General features: G+C 38.9%; 1 protein-coding gene and 1 pseudogene across 50 annotated transcripts in view; one reads left to right on the top strand and one right to left on the bottom strand.

The window, feature by feature from the left end:
- TFDP2 (transcription factor Dp-2) overlaps positions 1–17,669 on the top strand; it is a 205,713-nt gene that overhangs the window by 165,188 nt on the left and 22,856 nt on the right. For all 50 annotated transcript variants that reach the window (XM_086377500.1, XM_086377166.1, XM_086376928.1 and 47 more), the window contains one exon: positions 15,393–15,555. In XM_086377500.1, the coding sequence (XP_086233626.1) occupies positions 15,393–15,555 (163 nt within the window). The remainder of the gene's footprint in view (positions 1–15,392; positions 15,556–17,669) is intronic.
- On the bottom strand, positions 5,362–11,792 carry LOC147379226 (large ribosomal subunit protein eL21 pseudogene; annotated as a pseudogene).

Raw genomic sequence — 17,669 nt, 5'->3', positions numbered from 1 at the left:
TTTTCAACGATGTTTTAGTCTCCTTTCTCCTGTTGGGTCATCTGCTTTCTTTTTTTTTGTTTTTTTGTTTTTAAATGATTTTATTTATGGTTGTGCACGGTCTTCATGCTGCGTGGGCTTTTCTCTACCTGTGGCTCCTCTTGTTGCGGAGCATGGGCTCTGGTGCCCACAGACCTCAGTTCTGCGGCTCCCGGGCTCGAGAGCCCCGGCCCAGTGGCTGTGATGCATGGGCTCAGCTGCTCTGCCACGTGTGGTCTTCCCAGACCAGGGGTGGAACTCACGTCCCCTGCTTTGGCAGGGGGGCAATTCTTTACCACTGAGCTGCCAGGAAAGCCCTCAGGCATATTTTAGACTAGTTTTCCACGCTCCTATCTGGTGAGAGAGGCCTGGGAGCCAGGAGTCCTCAGCCACAGTGCTGGCTCTGCCATCAAAAGCTCTGGGGCCTCTAGCAAGCGCCTGCCCCTCCCTCAGTCGTGTCTGACTCTTTGCCCACCAGGTTCCTCTGTCCATGGGATTTCCCAGGCAAGATTACTGGAGTGGGTTGCCATTTCCTTCTCCAAGGGTCATCTGCTTTCAACACAGCTTTCTGTCTTCCAGTTTGTAGTTGCTACCTCAGATTTGCTGCACACTGAGAAACTACTTGGCCAGGTGTTTTAGAATCCCATCTAAAATGAAAGTGAACGGGCCCCGAAGTGAAGCCTTGAGGGTGTATTTAAAAATGTTTGTTTTTTTCCATGACACTAGCTCTGCTTTAGTTCCTTGCTGACCTTTGTTGTTGTTCTCAGATCTTAACTGTTTTGAACAGATAAAATCATATCTGAGAAGCTGCTGTATTACGTAGAATTATATGGTGAAATGGTCTTTTCTCTCTAATGGGAATTCATATTTCCAGCTCATACTGTTTCTTCTTCATGTTTATCCTGGGAAAGGGCAGCAGTACAACTTTTTAACCGTGTATTTGGCAGTGTTTAAGGCCTTAAAATGGAACTATTCACTTGTTATGATTGACATCACCTGAGTATGCAAATAATACAGAAAAGCAAGATTCTTTTTATTCTTCATAAGAGAGAAAACTCTAGAGATAGCATATAGAAGTGCCAGATTAGGTTTGTTGGTCTAGCCATTGACTTGACTTTGCTTTTCTGCATTTGCTTCATTGGCCTTTTTTCCTGGTGTTTTCTATTACTCTCCTTTTATTCTTTAATATAACTTTTCTGTATTGAATCCCAACCCCCTCCCTAACCAAACCACCAAAATGACTACATGTGGTTTTCTTCTTGTGTTATTGTTCTTACACATGTTCTTTTCCTCCAGATTAATGTGTTTTTCTGTAATGCTGTAAAAAGTCTTGGGTTCCCTTTTCCCCAGTGCTAAGGTTGAAAAAGCCAGCTCTCAACCACAAACTAATCTTCTTCATTTCTTCATTGTCTCTATAGTGATTTAATATCTCTATAGTGATTAAATATAGTAAGTATTTTTGTTAGTGTTCCTTGGGGACATAGATTCATATATATAATACACATGCATACTCCCACATAGATACATACTATATAAGGTTTCTATCCTCATCTTACTACTTGACAGTAGAACTTGAAGTATGTTTTACACAGCTCTTTGTTGAGTTCCTTTGCAAGACCAAGTCACTTTCTTAAGAAATCTTGTTAGTGGGTAAAGGATCCGTTGAGGGATTCTCGTTAGTTTTTTCTTTGTGTTCTGATCCACTGAACTTCTTTGCAAAGAGCTTGGGGAAATTGCTTTGAAAGCCCCCTTTCTGGTCTCGCCTGGAATTTTGATCCTGAAAGATGTTTGTTCCCTTTTATCTTTCTTCCTTTGGACAGTCTGCTGGTGTCTTGCAAATACATCTCTTCCAAATGGGAAGTGTCCTGTGTGAGAGTTCCCTGGGGGGAAGAAAGGTCCTGGGTGTTTGACAGGCAGCAGCAATATCCTCCACGTGTTTACTTTATTCCTGTTTTAAAGGAATAGGATTTATTATAGTGGTGTTTTTCCTCTTCCTTTGTGCTCATGTACTCTTAATATATATATTTTTTATTCTGTTGGAATATAGTTAAAACTTTTATTTATAATAAACTAATATAATTTAAACTCAGTCGTGTCCGACTCTTTGCGACCCCATGGACTGTAGCCTACAAGGCTCCTCTCTCCATGGAATTTTCCAGGCAAGAGTACTGGAGTGGGTTGCCATTTCCTTCTCCAAATTTAAACTATAATAAGCTAATAATAAAAATCAATATAATTAATATCTGTACTGCTTCGACGATGTTTATGAAGTTGTCTATTTATTCAACAAGTGTTTTGAATATCTGCTAAGTGTTGGTAAGTTCTAGGCATGGATGAGAATAATAAGCAAGATAGATAAGTCCCTGCCCTTGAAGAGCTAATATTTGGGGAGGAGGTGCAATAAAGAAGATAACTAGATTGTGATGGGTGGTATGCAAAGAACTAAGAAGGATGATTTGTAGATAATTGGAAGGATGGTGGCTACCTTAGAAAGGCCTCTCTAAGGGGTGATGTTTGAATACAAGGAAGACAGGCTAGTTCCTTGAGGAGCTTGGGATTCTAGGCACAGGGAATGGCAAATGCAGAGCTCCTAAGTGAGGAACCAGGTTGTGGTTCCACAGGGAAGCACAGTGGCTTGAGATCATGAGCACGTCAGAGAGAGAGATGAGATTAGGATGGAGAGGTAGACACAGGTCAGAGTATGAAAGGCCTTGTAGGTCATGGTAGAGAATTTGGTTTTTATTCTAAACAGGATTTTAAGCAGGGGAGTAATGTGATCTGATTTATAATGACTGCTGAGAAGGATCTGGCCTCTAAGGAGATAAGAGCAAAAGTGGAGAAATCAGTTAGAAGGCAGGAGGCAGTGACCTGACAGTGGAGATGGGAAAAAATGGGTAAATTTTTCAATTTGGAAACAGAATTTATTGATAGATTGAATGAAGGAAAGAGAGAAAGGATGACTTGATTTTTTGCAGTGAGAGCTAGGTGAATCCTGGTGCCATTAGCATCTACTGTAGTTAGGAATAGGTTTGGGGAGGAATTGAGTTTTGTTCTGGACACATGAAGACTGAGAGGTTTTTCAGTTTTCTGTGTGATGTATCAGTAGTATCAGTTAGTGTATCAATAGTGTCCTCAGCTTGGATGAGGCCTACCCAGGCCTGGACGACATAATGCAAGGTGGAGAGTGGAGATCTGTGAATAATAAACATTTCTTTCCCATTTCCCCTCTCCCTCACACAGAGGATATAAATACACAGGAAAATGGGATTTGGGTTGGATTTTTTCCCCTAAATTATGTTACTAAATTACTGTGCTGATTTAAATATTCTGGTTAACTTACTTTAATGAGAAAGGAAGTTTTTATTGTATATTGTATATAATTTCTTGTTTAAATGGGATACATTTATTAGTTTACACCTGGAATATACTGTTATGCTACAGATTCTAGTTTCATATTATTTTTGTAGATAAATATAAATTATTGTGGCAAAATATAAAAAGACAGTGATTGTTGATTCTAGTTAAGTGCCTGGAAAGATAAATACTCTTGGAAACAGTTCTTTTAAATACTTCAAATGAAATATGAATATGAAATTATGAAGACCTCAAATAAAAAATAAAACTTGCTTTTCAAACTGTGCTAGGTTGGTAGTTTTATTTTCTTAAATATTAAAAACATGTTTAATTTGGTAATTTGATTTTATTTGGCAAGAAATGCTTCCTACTGATTCTTTTTTTTTTTTTTAAGAGACTAATAGAGATGATAGTGTTTATAGCCTGTGACCAAATTTTCATGTTATTTGGAAAGATGGTTTGGGTGGTTCAGAGAGCTCAGGTTTGAGAAAATATGTAAACTCTACTTTTTAAGATTTCAAGGTAATTCCCTGGTGGCCCAGCAGTTAGGGCTGTGTACTTCTAACTGTCAAGGGCCTGGGCGTGATCTTTGGTTGGGAAACTAAAATCTCAAAAGCTGTACAGCACAGCCAAAAATAAATAAAATTGGCCCACTTAAAAAGAAAAATTTAGATAGGGAGCTTCTAGTTTGAGATGATGGGTTGAATAGCCATTTTTAATCTCCAACTTGTAAGATCCTGTTGAAATTTTTTTTGTGTTAAAAAAAAAAAAAAGGAAATCTCTTAAATTGCCATAAAACATGATAGAGGTGTAGGGTTCTCCAAGGATTAGGAGATGAAGGCTGGTGTGATTATAAAGATGACAAGTGAAAGTGGACAAACCCATGTCCCAAAATATGCGTGGGAGAAGTCAGATTGGGAGATGGAAGCTATTTTCACTTGCACTGACTTGGTGAGGTCCCAGGCCCAGAGTTGAGAGGCATAAAAAGTGAGAATAAACTGGTGGGGGAAGGACTGAGGACAATGAAATGACGCCTATCCAAAGAGCACCTGGGCCAGTGGAAGCTTCTCAACCCTCCAGATGGCCTGTATCTACCACCCCGTCTCCACACATAGAAATTACATGTTGTGGCATAAATTATACTTCCTTCCTTTTTATTGCCTTCCTTCCTTTTTATGTACAATATAACATTGTATGGATATATCACATTTTTCCTGTATTTGTTCATTAATGATGGACATTTGAGGAGCTTCTCCATTTTGATTTCCCTTGTGGCTCAGATGGTAAAAGCATCTGCCTACAATGCAGGAGACCCGGATTCAATCCTGGGTGGGGAAGATCCCCTGGAGAAGGAAGTGGCAACTCACCCTAGTACTCTTGCCTGGAAAATCCCATAGATGGAGGAGCCTGGTAGGCTACAGTCCATGGGGTCGCAAAGAGTCGTACACAACTGAGTGACTTCACTTTCACTTTCTATTTTGGCTGTTATAAATGCTGCTGTGAACACTTGTGAACAAATCAGTTCTCATTTCTCTTGGATGTATACCTAGGAATAAAATTACCTATGGCAATTCTTTCTTTAGCTTTTTGAGTAACTATCAGTTACATTCCCATCAACAAAGGTTATAATGTCTCCAGCTCCTTACCAACATTTCCTATCCATCTCTTTTTATTTTAGCCATCCTTGTGAATGTGAAGTGTATCTCATTTTGGTTTTAATTTGCAGTTCATAGTGGTTGATGATGTTAAGCATTTTTTCAAGTGTTTATTGGCTGTTTGTATATCTTTTTATTTTCCTAGTACAAATATTTTATGAATAATTTCTGGCAGTTTCTAACCACTGGAGTATATTGCACAATAAACCACATTACATTTTCCAGGAAGAAAAAAAAAACACTAAGTTTGAATAGTAATGACATCACCCACTGAATTAGGACAGTTAAAATTTGCTTCAAATATTTCTTTGCGGGAAAGGACACCACACTTTCACTCAGTTAAGAGAAATATATTTAGAGTCTGGAGATCTTTTGTGGGTTTTTGTTTTTTAAAATCATGCCATGAATTCATAGGGAGTGGATTCTGGCAGCTCCGGCTCTCTCCCATCAGTTCTCAGAAAGTATGCCTTTCTGGGTGGAGCAGCCTGGTGCATCAGTTGATCCCAAGTACCTTTTTCGACTTTTTTCTTTTTCTCATCATTTTCCTTCACATGTTTCTGGAAGCTCCCCGGCTTTTAGAGCGCTTACTTTGCTCCATGTGTACAATCATTCTTTGGGCAGGCATCTTGCCCTTAACTTGTTTGTTTACAACGACGGCAGCAGCATGCTGGATGACATGGTAGACGCTTCCAGTGTTGCCATGGTAGCATTTGTGGGGAATTGCTTTGTGAACAGTGCCCATTCCTTTGATGTCTACAATGTCATGTTTCTTGTAGAGTCTCATGTTTGTGGCCAAAGGAACAACTCCATGTTTTCTAAAAAGCCTAGAGAACACAGAGCAGGTACCGCTCGTCTTTCCTTTATGTTGGTCATTTTGGCAAATTGCTAGAAGATGGCATTCCAGCTTAAAGGAAGGCTAAGTATCTTCTTTGAAGAACTCGATTGAGATCTTTTGGTTTGTTGGTGGTGGTGCTGGTTTTGTTATTGAGTCATAAGAATTCTTTATGGGTTATAGATACAAGACCGTTGTCGGATACATGGTTTGCGAAAAGTTCTCCTGATCTCTGGATTGATTTTTCACCTACAGGAAGCACAGAACTTTAAAAATTTGACTGTGTTTATCTTGTTTATATTTTCTTGTGGTACTTATGTTTTTGGTATCATATCTTATTTTAAGAATTGCCAAATCCCAAGATCACAAAGACTTAACACCAATATTTTTAACAGTTTTATGGGTTTTGCTCTTACATTTAGATCTTTGACCCATTTTGAGTTCGTTTTTGTAGCCTGTGACATTTTAAAGTTTATTTGTTTAATATAACCCAAAAGCATATAGAAGATCTGTGAAAATGTAGACATTTTTTTATAACATTTTTTCAACCATTTAAATTTCTAAAATAAGCCTGGTTTTAAGTTTATTATTTTATAAATTATTAGCTAAATTTAAAAAGTACACTCTGTATTATTTCGTTCTTAACCCTCATTTTGTGATGGGGAATCGAGCATTCCTGGACTATTTTTGTCAAGAAAAGGCACGTCTTCTCTGAATGTGGTAGCAGTAATAGTAAGCCAAATGTGACAATGAAAGTAATTTAAAGAATGAAGAACAAGAAAGTTTGTTTTGCTCAGAAGCATGATCCTTTGTATACTGAGTTTGGTTTTTTGGAAATAATTACAAAATGCTGGAAACCTCAGCATCTTATTTTATAGATACATAAAAGCCATCAGCCCCTAACATAAAAGACAACAAAACATAAATTCAAAACCAAAACAACAAAAAACCACTGAGAAAATAAATTAATAAATTCAAAACATACAAACAGACAAAAAAACACTGAGAAAATTCATTATTGTGTGTCTATCACCACTCTCCATCTCCAGAACTTCTCCACCACCCCCTACTAGAAACCCATACCTATTAAGCAACCTCTCTTCAGTCTCTCCTCTTGCAGTCTCTGGTAACCATAGTTTTACTTCCTGTCTCCATAAATTTGACAATTCTAGGTAGCTCATATAAAAGAAATCATACGATAATTACCCTTTGTGTCTGGCTTGTTTCACTTACCATGTCTTCAGAGTTTATTCATATTGTAACATCTCTCAGAATTTCGTTTTTCTAAAAGCTGAATAGTGTTCTGTTCTGTGCACATGCCACACTTGCTGTTTATTCGTTCATCTGTTGAGGGACATGTAGGTTTCCACCATTTGACTACTATGAATGTTGCTGGTATGGGTGTGGGTGTACGATCATCTGTTTGAGTCCCCTACTTGAAATTTCTTTGGCTATACACCCTGAAGGGGAATTGCTGGGTCCTATGGTAATTATATGCTTCGTTTGTGTGGAACCACCGTAGTATTTTCTGCAGTGACTTCACCGCTTTACATTCCCACCAGTGGTGCACGAAGGGTCCAGTTTTCCATGTCCTCCCAGTGCTTATTGGCTGCGGTTTTCCTTGTTTGTTTTGTTTAATTAAAGTCATCCTAATGTGTGTGAATGATATCTCATTGTGGTTTTGTTCTGCATTTCCCTAATGACTAGTGATATTGAACATCTTTTCATGTACTTATTGGCCATTTGTATATCTTCTTGGAAGAAATGTCTACTCAAGTCTTTTGTCCATTTTGAGTTGTTTTTTATTGTTGTTGTTATTGTTAAGTTCTTCATCTAGCCTTTAACTTGTAAAATCCTTTTACTGGAGGCATTGTACACTTAACTTTGAAAAAAGTGGTTTACAGATTTGGTTGTAGGACCAAGTCCCCTATCTGTGTACTGCAGGTATCAGCTATTCTAAATTCCGTTGAATTTGATGTAAACATTGATGGGTTTGGCATGATGATCCACCAGCCTTCCAAAGATGAGGCTTCATTTCTTGATTCAGCCACTGTTGAATGTACCCTTGGGTTGTACTGCTATGAAACTTCATTTCGTATGATAATCTGTAGATCCATCCATGTTGCTGCAGATGTCATCACTGCACTTTTTGTGTGTGTCTGGTTACGTTCTGTGAGAGATTATGAGAGCCTGAACTAGGGTCATGGGAAGAGAGAGAAGACGTTGAATTCAAGAGCTCTTTAAGACAAGACTTAGATTACATTTGATAGAATTTGATTAGATAGAAAGGAGGATTAGGATGAATCTGTTGTTTCTGTTTCAGGCAGTTGGATGAATGCAATCACTCATCTAGATGAGAACTGCAGTAGGATCAGAAGTTACCTACTGGCACGTTGAGTTCCCTGTTGTATTTTTAATGTGTTATTGTGATGTATAAGGACCCCTGCCTAGATCACATTGATATTTCCAGTTCCAATCTTATTAAACTTCTTCTCTGTTATCTCAGTCTTTTTTCCATATCAAGAATCCTGATTTTTAAGGACATTGAGGATGAAAAGGACAATAGAATGAGTGTATATGGTAATTACTCATTGACTTTATCCCATATTACATGCTTCAGTTCAGTTCAGTTCAGTCGCTCAGTCGTGTTCGACTCTTGTGACCCCATGAATCACAGCACGCCAGGCCTCCCTGTCCATCACCAACTCCTGGAGTTCACTCAGACTCACGTCCGTCGAGTCAGTGATGCCATCCAGCCATCTCTGTCATCCCCTTCTCCTCCTGCCCCCAATCCCTCCCAGCATCAGAGTCTTTTCCGATGAGTCAACTCTTCGCATGAAGTGGCCAAAGTATTGGAGTTTCAGCTTTAGCATCATTCCTTCCAAAGAAATCCCAGGGCTGATCTCCTTCAGAATGGACTGGTTGGATCTCCTTGCAGTCCAAGGGACTCTCAAGAGTCTTCTCCAACACCACAGTTCAAAAGCATCAATTCTTCGGCGCTCAGCCTTCTTCACAGTCCAACTCTCACATCCATACATGACCACAGGAAAAACCATAGCCTTGACTAGCCGGACCTTTGTTGGCAAAATAATGTCTCTGCTTTTGAATACGCTATCTAGGTTGGACATAACTTTTCTTCCAAGGAGTAAGCATCTTTTAGTTTCATGGCTGCAGTCACCATCTGCAGTGATTTTGGAGCCCCCCAAAATAAAGTCTGCCACTGTTTCCACTGTTTCCCCCTCTATTTCCCATGAAGTGATGGGACCAGATGCCATGATCTTCGTTTTCTGAATGTTGAGCTTTAAGCCAACTTTTTCACTCTCCTCTTGCACTTTCATCAAGAGGCTTTTGAGTTCCTCTTCACTTTCTGCCATAAGGGTGGTGTCATCTGCATATCTGAGGTTATTGATATTTCTCCCGGCAATCTTGATTCCAGCTTCTGTTTCTTCCACTCCAGCGTTTCTCATGATGTACTCTGCATAAGTTAAATAAGCAGGGTGACAATATACAGCCTTGACGTACTCCTTTTCCTATTTGGAACCAGTCTGTTATTCCATGTCCAGTTCTAACTGTTGCTTCCTGACCTGCATACAGATTTCTCAAGAGGCAGGTCAGGTGGTCTGATATTCCCATGTCTTGAAGAATTTTCCAGTTTGTTGTGATCCACACAGTCAAAGGCTTTGGCATAGTCAATAAAGCAGAAATAGATGTTTTTCTGGAACTCTCTTGCTTTTCCCATGATCCAGTGGATGTTGGCAATTTGATCTCTGGTTCCTCTGCCTTTTCTAAAACCAGCTTGAACATCAGGAAGTTCATGGTTCACGTAGTGCTGAAGCCTGGCTTGGAGAATTTTGAGCATTACTTTACTAGCATGTGAGATGAGTGCAATTGTGCCGTAGTTTGAGCATTCTCTGGCATTGCCTTTCTTTGAGATTGGAATGAAAACTGACCTTTTCCAGTCCTGTGGCCACTGCTGAGTTTTCCAAATTTGTTGGCATATTGAGTGCAGCACTTTCACAGCATCATCTTTCAGGATTTGGAATAGCTCAACTGGAATTCCATCACCTCCACTAGCTTTGTTCGTAGTGATGCTTTCTAAGGCCCACTTGACTTCACATTCCAGGATGTCTGGCTCTAAGTGAGTGATCACACCATCGTGATTATCTGGGTCGTGAAGATCTTTTTTGTACAGTTCTTCTGTGTATTCTTGCCACCTCTTCTTAATATCTTCTGCTTCTGCTAGATCCATACCATTTCTGTCCTTTATCAAGCCCATCTTTGCATGAAATGTTCCCTTGGTATCTCTAATTTTCTTGAAGAGATCTCTAGTCTTTCCCATTTTGTTGTTTTCCTCTATTTCTTTGCATTGATCATGCTTAATAGTCCCCAATAATAATAATAATAATGTAACCTAATGAGACTGTGCATACTAAGTTGCTTCAGTCATGTCCAGCTCTTTGCAAAGGTATGGACAGTAGCCTGCCAGCTCCTCTGTCCTTGGGATTCTCCAGGCAAGAATACTGGAGTGGGTTGCCATGTCCTCCTCCAAGGGATCTTCCTGATTCTCAGGGTATCTTCCTGACTAGGCTTTGAACCCTCATTTCTTAAGTTTCCTGCATTGGCAGAGAGGTTCTTTACCAGCACCAACTGTGAAGCACTGAAAACATTAAAAAATTGTCTGTATATGTTCTGTATATGTTCTCTCCATTCTTTTCTCATTTTTCTAATAATCATATGTAATAGTCCTGCAGTGTGGAAGCATACACCTGTTTATACCCTATAATATACACCTCTTAGTGCTCACTTAATCTTAACATCTACAGTTAATTATACATAAATTTCTCACAAGAGCTTTATGTCAGTGTTTCTCTAATCGTTTTGACTGTCTCAGTCAGTTTTGCTGAATATAAAAATTCTTGGCTCATACTTTGTTGGAGTTTCTTAAATGTCTTAATTTTCTTCTAATGTAACAGCTTGCTCTTGGAAAATCTGATAGTTTTTTTTTTTTCTAAATGTCTAAATAATTTTTTTTCTTTGAAATCCAGCAATTTTACCAGAATCTTTTGGTCTTTGTCATTCTGGGTTTATACAGTCTCTTTTCTTTTATTTCATAAACATTTTCTTGACTTAACAGCACTTAGTATTTATTCTGTTCCCATGCCTTGATTTTCTTCTTCAGAAACTCTTATTGTCCATATATTCTTTGCCTGCTTTCAGTGTTTTTCATTTGCTCTTGAATATTAATTGTGGGAGTCACATGGGCTAGATTGTTGCAACCTCCTAAGTCTTTATTTCAGCCTCCTGCACTCAGCTGGTATTGAAGAGGGCAAAACTTCCCATTTCAGCTGCGGCTCTCAAATTGGCCTGTTCTTTCTAGCAAAGTCTTGTTAGTTCCATCAAATGCCGCTCCGTTGAGTATTTATTTTTCTACCAACACAGACACGACTGTGTAAGCCTTTGGCCCCGGTCTGTAATCTGGGGTTGGTTGAAGATGCCTTGTCAGCTAGTTTTGTTGTAAACGTTGTCAGGGGTTCAGGCTTTGCTGCTTGCTTGCTCTATTTTGTATGGGGATTTGGAGAGTTTGAGAACTGTGCTGCTGTTGCTGTCTTTCCACACTCTCCTGTAACTGGGGTGTGTATGTGTGTGTGTTTACAGTCTATATGAATCAGAATTTAAATAGTTAAATCTTTTATAATCTGTAGATTTTCCCTCCGTATTTTTCTCACTCTTTCCCTTCCAAATTATTAGTTGAAGAAACCACATTATATGTCCTGAAGAAAAATTCTAAAGATTTTGCTTACCACATCTCTTTTTTTAAATTAATTGATTGATTGATTTTTGGCTGCTGCTGGGCTTCAGTAGTCGCAGCAAGGCACACGGGGCCAGCCACTCTGAGGCATGTGGGATCTTCCCTTACCAGAAATAGAACCCATGTCCCCTGTATTGGCAGGCACTCTCAACCCCTGGACCACCAGGGAAGTCCCATAGCATCTCTTTAGTATAGTTTAACACGTTCTTCTGTCTTCGGTGTTTCCTTTAAACTGGTAGGTGGATCTTGTGTCTTGATCATATTCAGGTTCCATGATAGGTTGTACACTTGAAAAACAACTGAATGGGCCAGGTCAAGGAAAGCCAATAATACAGGATCAGAAGCACCGAAGTGAGAAACTCCAGTTGCAAAGCTGACATTGAAAAACAGGCAAATCCATAGAAACAGAAAGTAAAACATGGTTGCCAAGGGCTTGAGGACAGGGAGGTGGGAGTGGCTGCTTATGGGGACAGAATTTCTGTTTAAGGTGGAGAAATTAGGTTGTGGTGATGGCTGTGTCCACTGAATTTTATACTTGAAAAGATGAAGTTTATGGTGTGTGAATTGTATTTCATTAAAGCTGTTACCTTGACAAAGAAAGTTAGATTTGAAAAGGAAGAGAGTATTGGCTAATCTCTGGACTGATGAGAAGAACTGGTAGGTTTATAAGTGGCCGCTCCCACTGGCTGTAGACTTAGGTATTGTTCTACTGTCTCCTGAATATACCCATTTGGATATTCTATAGGCATGTCAAACTCAACCTCATGGCTGCCCAATAGAATGTAATACGAGCCACATGTGAGTTTTAATTTTCCAGCATTCAGTTTAAAAAGTAAACTGGAATATGTGAGACTGATGTTACATCTTTTATTTAATCTAGTATATCTAAAGGGTAATTAATATAAAAATTATACCTTCATCTCTCATGTAGGTCTTTGAAATTAACAGCATAATTAATTTGATTGAGACTTGTCCCATTTCAGGTGTTTGATAGCCACAAGTAGAATATGCCCAGAGCATTAGACAATGCAAGTGAAAAGGTTTAAAATGAAATTCATGAATTCGTTCCAAATTCCTCCATCTCAGTAATGACCCCTCCTTATAAGGATTATTGTCCTGTTTCCCTCTTCCTTACCATCCACAGCAGTCAGTCACTTAGTTGTACTGATTTTTATCTTGAACATTTTTGCAAATCCATCTTTTCTTATCCAGTCCTACCAGTTGCTCGAATTCCAGGACTCAGCATTGCTTGCTTGGACCATTACAGTAACCTGTCAACGGGTCTTCCTGTTTCTGCTTCTGCCCTCCATAAATTACTCTGCAGCCAGAATCTCGACCTCACTGAAAATTTCACCACGCCACTCCACCCCTCGGTACCACTGAGTGCTATAACAATATCTCAGTAGTAGTCTGTGACCCACAGTGAATACACAGAGAGGATTCTTTGGGGATGCAGGGAAAGAAGGTAGATATCTTCCCTTACTCTTTTGAGAAGTACATTTAGTATCTATTTCTTAATGGCCATAACACAGTAGAACATATAAATAACATAAATGAATGTAATTATGCTGATGGAATGTGATGAAGTCTAGGTTCCTCTGCACAGCAGACTCCCCATTTCCCCTTTCCCTCCAGCCTCTGCTTTTGGAAGCTTGACTATTTTAGATAGTTCACATAAGTGTAATCGTGCAACAGTTGTCCTTCAGTGACTGGTTTATTTGACTTAGCATGATGTTCTCCAGGTTCCTCCACGTTGTCACATATGGCAGAATTTTTTTTTAAGGCTGAATAATATTTTGTTGTATATGTATAAATATGTCTATATGTCTGTGTGAATATATATGTATTCACATACTACATTTTCTTTATCCATTCATCCATCTATGGATATTTGAGTTTTCCTTGTCTTGGTTCAGTTCAGTTCAGTCGCTCAGTCGTGTCCAACTCTTTGCAACCCCATGAGCCGCAGCACGCCAGGCCTCCCTGTCCATCACCAACTCCCAGAGTTTACGCAAACTCATGTCCATTGAGTTGGTGATGCCATCCAACCATCTTCATCCTCTGTCGTCCCCTTCTCCTCGTGCCTTCAATCTTTCCCAACACCAGGGTCTTTTCAAGTGAGTCAGCTCTTCGCATCAGGTGGCCAAAATATTGGAGTTTAAGCTTCAACATCAGTCCTTCTAATAAACATCCAGGACTGATTTCCTTTAGGATGGACTGGTTGGATGAATAAAGCTGCAGTGAACATGACGGACACCTCTTTGATATCCTGATTTCATTTCTTTTGGATGTACCCAGAAATGAGATTACTAAATTATATGGTAGTTCCATTTTTAATTTTTTGAGGAATCTCCATATTTTTTTCCGTAACAGTTATACCATGTTATGTTCCCACCAACAGTGTACAAGGGTTCTAATTTCTATATACCTTCACCAACACTTGTAATCCTTTTTTAAAAGTAAATAGTCATCCTAACAGGTGTGGAGATAATGTCATTGTGGCTTTGATTTGTATTTCTCTCATAAGTAGTGATGTTGAACACCATTTCATCTAACTGCTGGTTATAACTGGTCATTTGTATATTTTCTTTGAAGAAATGCCTATTCATGTCCTTTGCCTGTTTTTTGTGTTACATGTTTTGCTATTGAGGTGTAGGAGTTTCTTAGATATTTCAGATATTAACCATGTATCACATAAAGGGTTTGTAAATATTTTCTCCTTTTCCACAGATTGTCTTTTCTTTCTGTGGATTGTTTTCATTGGTTCTTACTGCAGGAATCTTCCTCCTTTAGGTTAGACTAGATTCCCCTCTTACCAATTCCCATAAAACATTGTGAATAACTCTGACTTGGCACTTACCTTGTTATTGTGGAATTATCTGTCATTATATATTAGTTTTGCCTCTCTTCCAGCCTTAGGACTCACTGAGGGAAAGGATTTTGCATCAATTACTGTTTTTGTACTTCCAGCCCCTAATACACACAGTTCCTAGCATATAATTGTTACTCAGATATTAGTAGAACTAAACTGACGTCTGAAATTTTAATGATTGAATTATCAAAGGTTAGGCCTAGGCATTAACCTAACTTAGGATAACTGAAGATGTAGGTCCATTACTAACACCAATAACTTCTTTTTTTTAATTAATTAATGTATTTTAATTGAAGGCTAATTACTTTACAGTATTGTAGTGGTTTTTGCCATACTTTGACATGAATCAGCCATGGGTGTACATGTGTTCCCTGTCTTGAACCCCCCTCCCACTTCCCTCCCCACCCAACACCAATGACTTCTGATTGAAAAATTGAGTAGATAACAGAACTCTAGAATAGTGGTACTTTTAATTTTAGGTGGGGGGGGAAATCTATAGCATACGTAGAATGCAAAAAGGTAAGTATTAGGAATATAAACTTTACATGGGCACAGTTTTTGTCTGCTGTTTTCAGAGGTCTTCTAATGTGTAGAACAGCGTCTGATACTTAATAGTAAGTAACTGGTCAGTAAATAGGCAACAAATGAGTGAGCATAAAAAGGCACTCTTGCTACACACTTTATTAGGCTTTTAAGGTGAAAATTAAGTTTAAAACAATTCCTTATCTCTAATTCAATATAAAATTGAGCACTGGAAACAAAAAATCAAATTCCTGTCTTCTCACCTTAGTTGAGTTTATAAAGGAAGTCTCTAGTAAGTATAATGGAGTATAATTTTATTTTCTCTTTTAGCAAACGAAGCAAAAAAGGAGATAAAAATGGAAAAGGCTTGAGACATTTTTCAATGAAAGTGTGTGAGAAAGTTCAGCGGAAAGGCACAACGTCATATAATGAAGTAGCTGATGAGCTGGTGTCTGAGTTCACCAATTCAAACAACCACTTGGCAGCTGATTCGGTAGGTAGACCACGCCTTGGCGTTGATGCTACAGCGCTGTACCTCTCGGGATTGTCTCTGTCAAATCGAGGACTCAGACGAGTTAGCTACTGGGGAATTCTGTTTTGATTTTTTTGTTGTTTTGTTTTGAAAAGGATTCTTACTTATTTAAACATAAAGGTGGAAAAGTATTTTTAAAACATCTTTGGGGGTTATTGAAGAAACATACTTTTTAAAAAGTATACTTTTTATTTTTGAATGACTTTAGATACATCTGAATCTTTCAGTGTTTTAAGTCAGTAAGAAAATTTTATCTTATTTTTAATTGAAAAAATACTACATGAACATGTTTAAAGAAATTCATTTGTACCAAAGACTGTATAATAAAAAATTTTTCTCTTCTACCACAGACTCTAATCTGACTCCGCAAGGCACAGTTTACTATTACCAGATTCTTGAGTATCATTCCAGAAATTCCTTACACACCTATATAATAAAATTTGTTATTTTAAACATAAATATGGTTGTGCTTTGCATGCTTCATTCTTAATTTTATTTTCTTAGTAATATATCTAGAGCCTCATTTTTAACACATAAAAATCATTCTCATTTTTTTTTAATTGAGATAAATTTACATGCAGGGAGGGAAATGTACATGTCTTAAGTGTACAATTAAACTGTTAAATTATTTTTTTATTTATTGTGGCTAGTTTACATACAACAAGATGTATCCAAGTGTAAAATCCAGTGAGTTTCGACATTTGTATGCTATCTGTGAAGCCACCACCTGATCAGGACGGAATGTTTCCATCGTTCCCAGAGCCTCTTCCTGCCTTTTGTAGTCCATCCCTCCCTCGCCCTCTAGCCCCAGTCAGCTGCTGATATGCTTTTTATAAATCAGTTCGCATTTTACTTAAATGTAGTCATAGTTTATATATTCCAGAACAATATTAAATAATAGTAGTAACTCTAGTCATATTGAATCTTCACTTCTTAACGTTAGTGGAAATATTTATAGTTTTGCAGCCTTAATTGTGATAAAGGTTTTAAGATGATAGTAACCATAACTTGATGTTTTTCTTAATGAACATTTCTTTTTTCTTAATTAAAAAAAAGTCAGAAATGGAGTTGAATTTAATCAAGTCTGTCAGGAAGATAGCTTCCTGACATTTTAGGATTTTTACAATGGTATTCATGAATGAAACTGGTGGGGTTATTTGCTTTTATTTTTATAATCTTTGCAATTTTTTAAAATAACGTTTTTTCCATTCTGCGGTCTGGTAGCTCAGATGGTAAAGAATCTGCCTGCAGTCCAGGAGACGCAGATTCGATCCCTGGAGAAGGGACTGGCAACCCACTCCAGTATTCTTGCCTGGTGAATTACATAAACAGAGGAGCCTAGTGGGCTATACAGTCCATGGGGTCACAAAGAGTTAGACATAACTGAGCAACTGTGAATATCGCATTCACATATGATATTCCCAAAACAGCACTTGGTTTTTTCTTCTGACTCTGTTATTCTTTCAGTGTCTGTGTCACATAGATATTTCTCCCAATAGCATAGTTTGGCCCTTATCCAGTGGGTGCACACAGGCCCTCATAGACCCTGGCTCTCCAGCGTTGGGAGCTTGGTGCTGCCTTCTGACCACACCCTTCTTTCTGTGCTGGGACTCTGCCTCCTTGTTCCTGTTGCCCTTGAGGTATCCTTAGGCCAGGAATGTCAAACATTGTATGTGTCAACCCTGAGGAAATACAGGAGCTACTTGGACCTTAGGGTCGAGGATTAGGAGGCAGACTGTGCCTGGATTCTTTTACAAAGAGTGCTGTGCTTGATTAGTGATGTCTGCCATGGCAACACCCGCTAGACACATGTCTGGAATGAAGATATTCGGAGAAGAGGCTGCGAGCTGGCCTGGTTCAGAAAGGGACAAGCTGTATGTTCCGTCCTTGCCTTAGGTGGTTGTGCTGATTACCAGGCTGCATTGTCTCTTTGGCCAAGTGGCTGGGGAGGCAGGCTGAAGGCCATGAAGCTTCAAATCGCTTCCCCAGGGCCTGGAGGGAAGAGCATAAGCCCCAAGCTAAGAGGAGCCTGGCAGGGCAGCCCATGCAGGGCCCCCCAGGGGTCTACATGCTGC

Source organism: Bos grunniens, chromosome 1 (assembly GCF_055505025.1).
Source record: "Bos grunniens cultivar Pamir isolate PY7600 chromosome 1, Bosgru_T2T1.0, whole genome shotgun sequence".
NCBI lineage: Eukaryota > Metazoa > Chordata > Mammalia > Artiodactyla > Bovidae > Bos > Bos grunniens.
The sequence above is the reverse complement of the archived record's forward strand: the minus strand, read 5'-3'. Positions and strand labels throughout refer to the sequence as shown.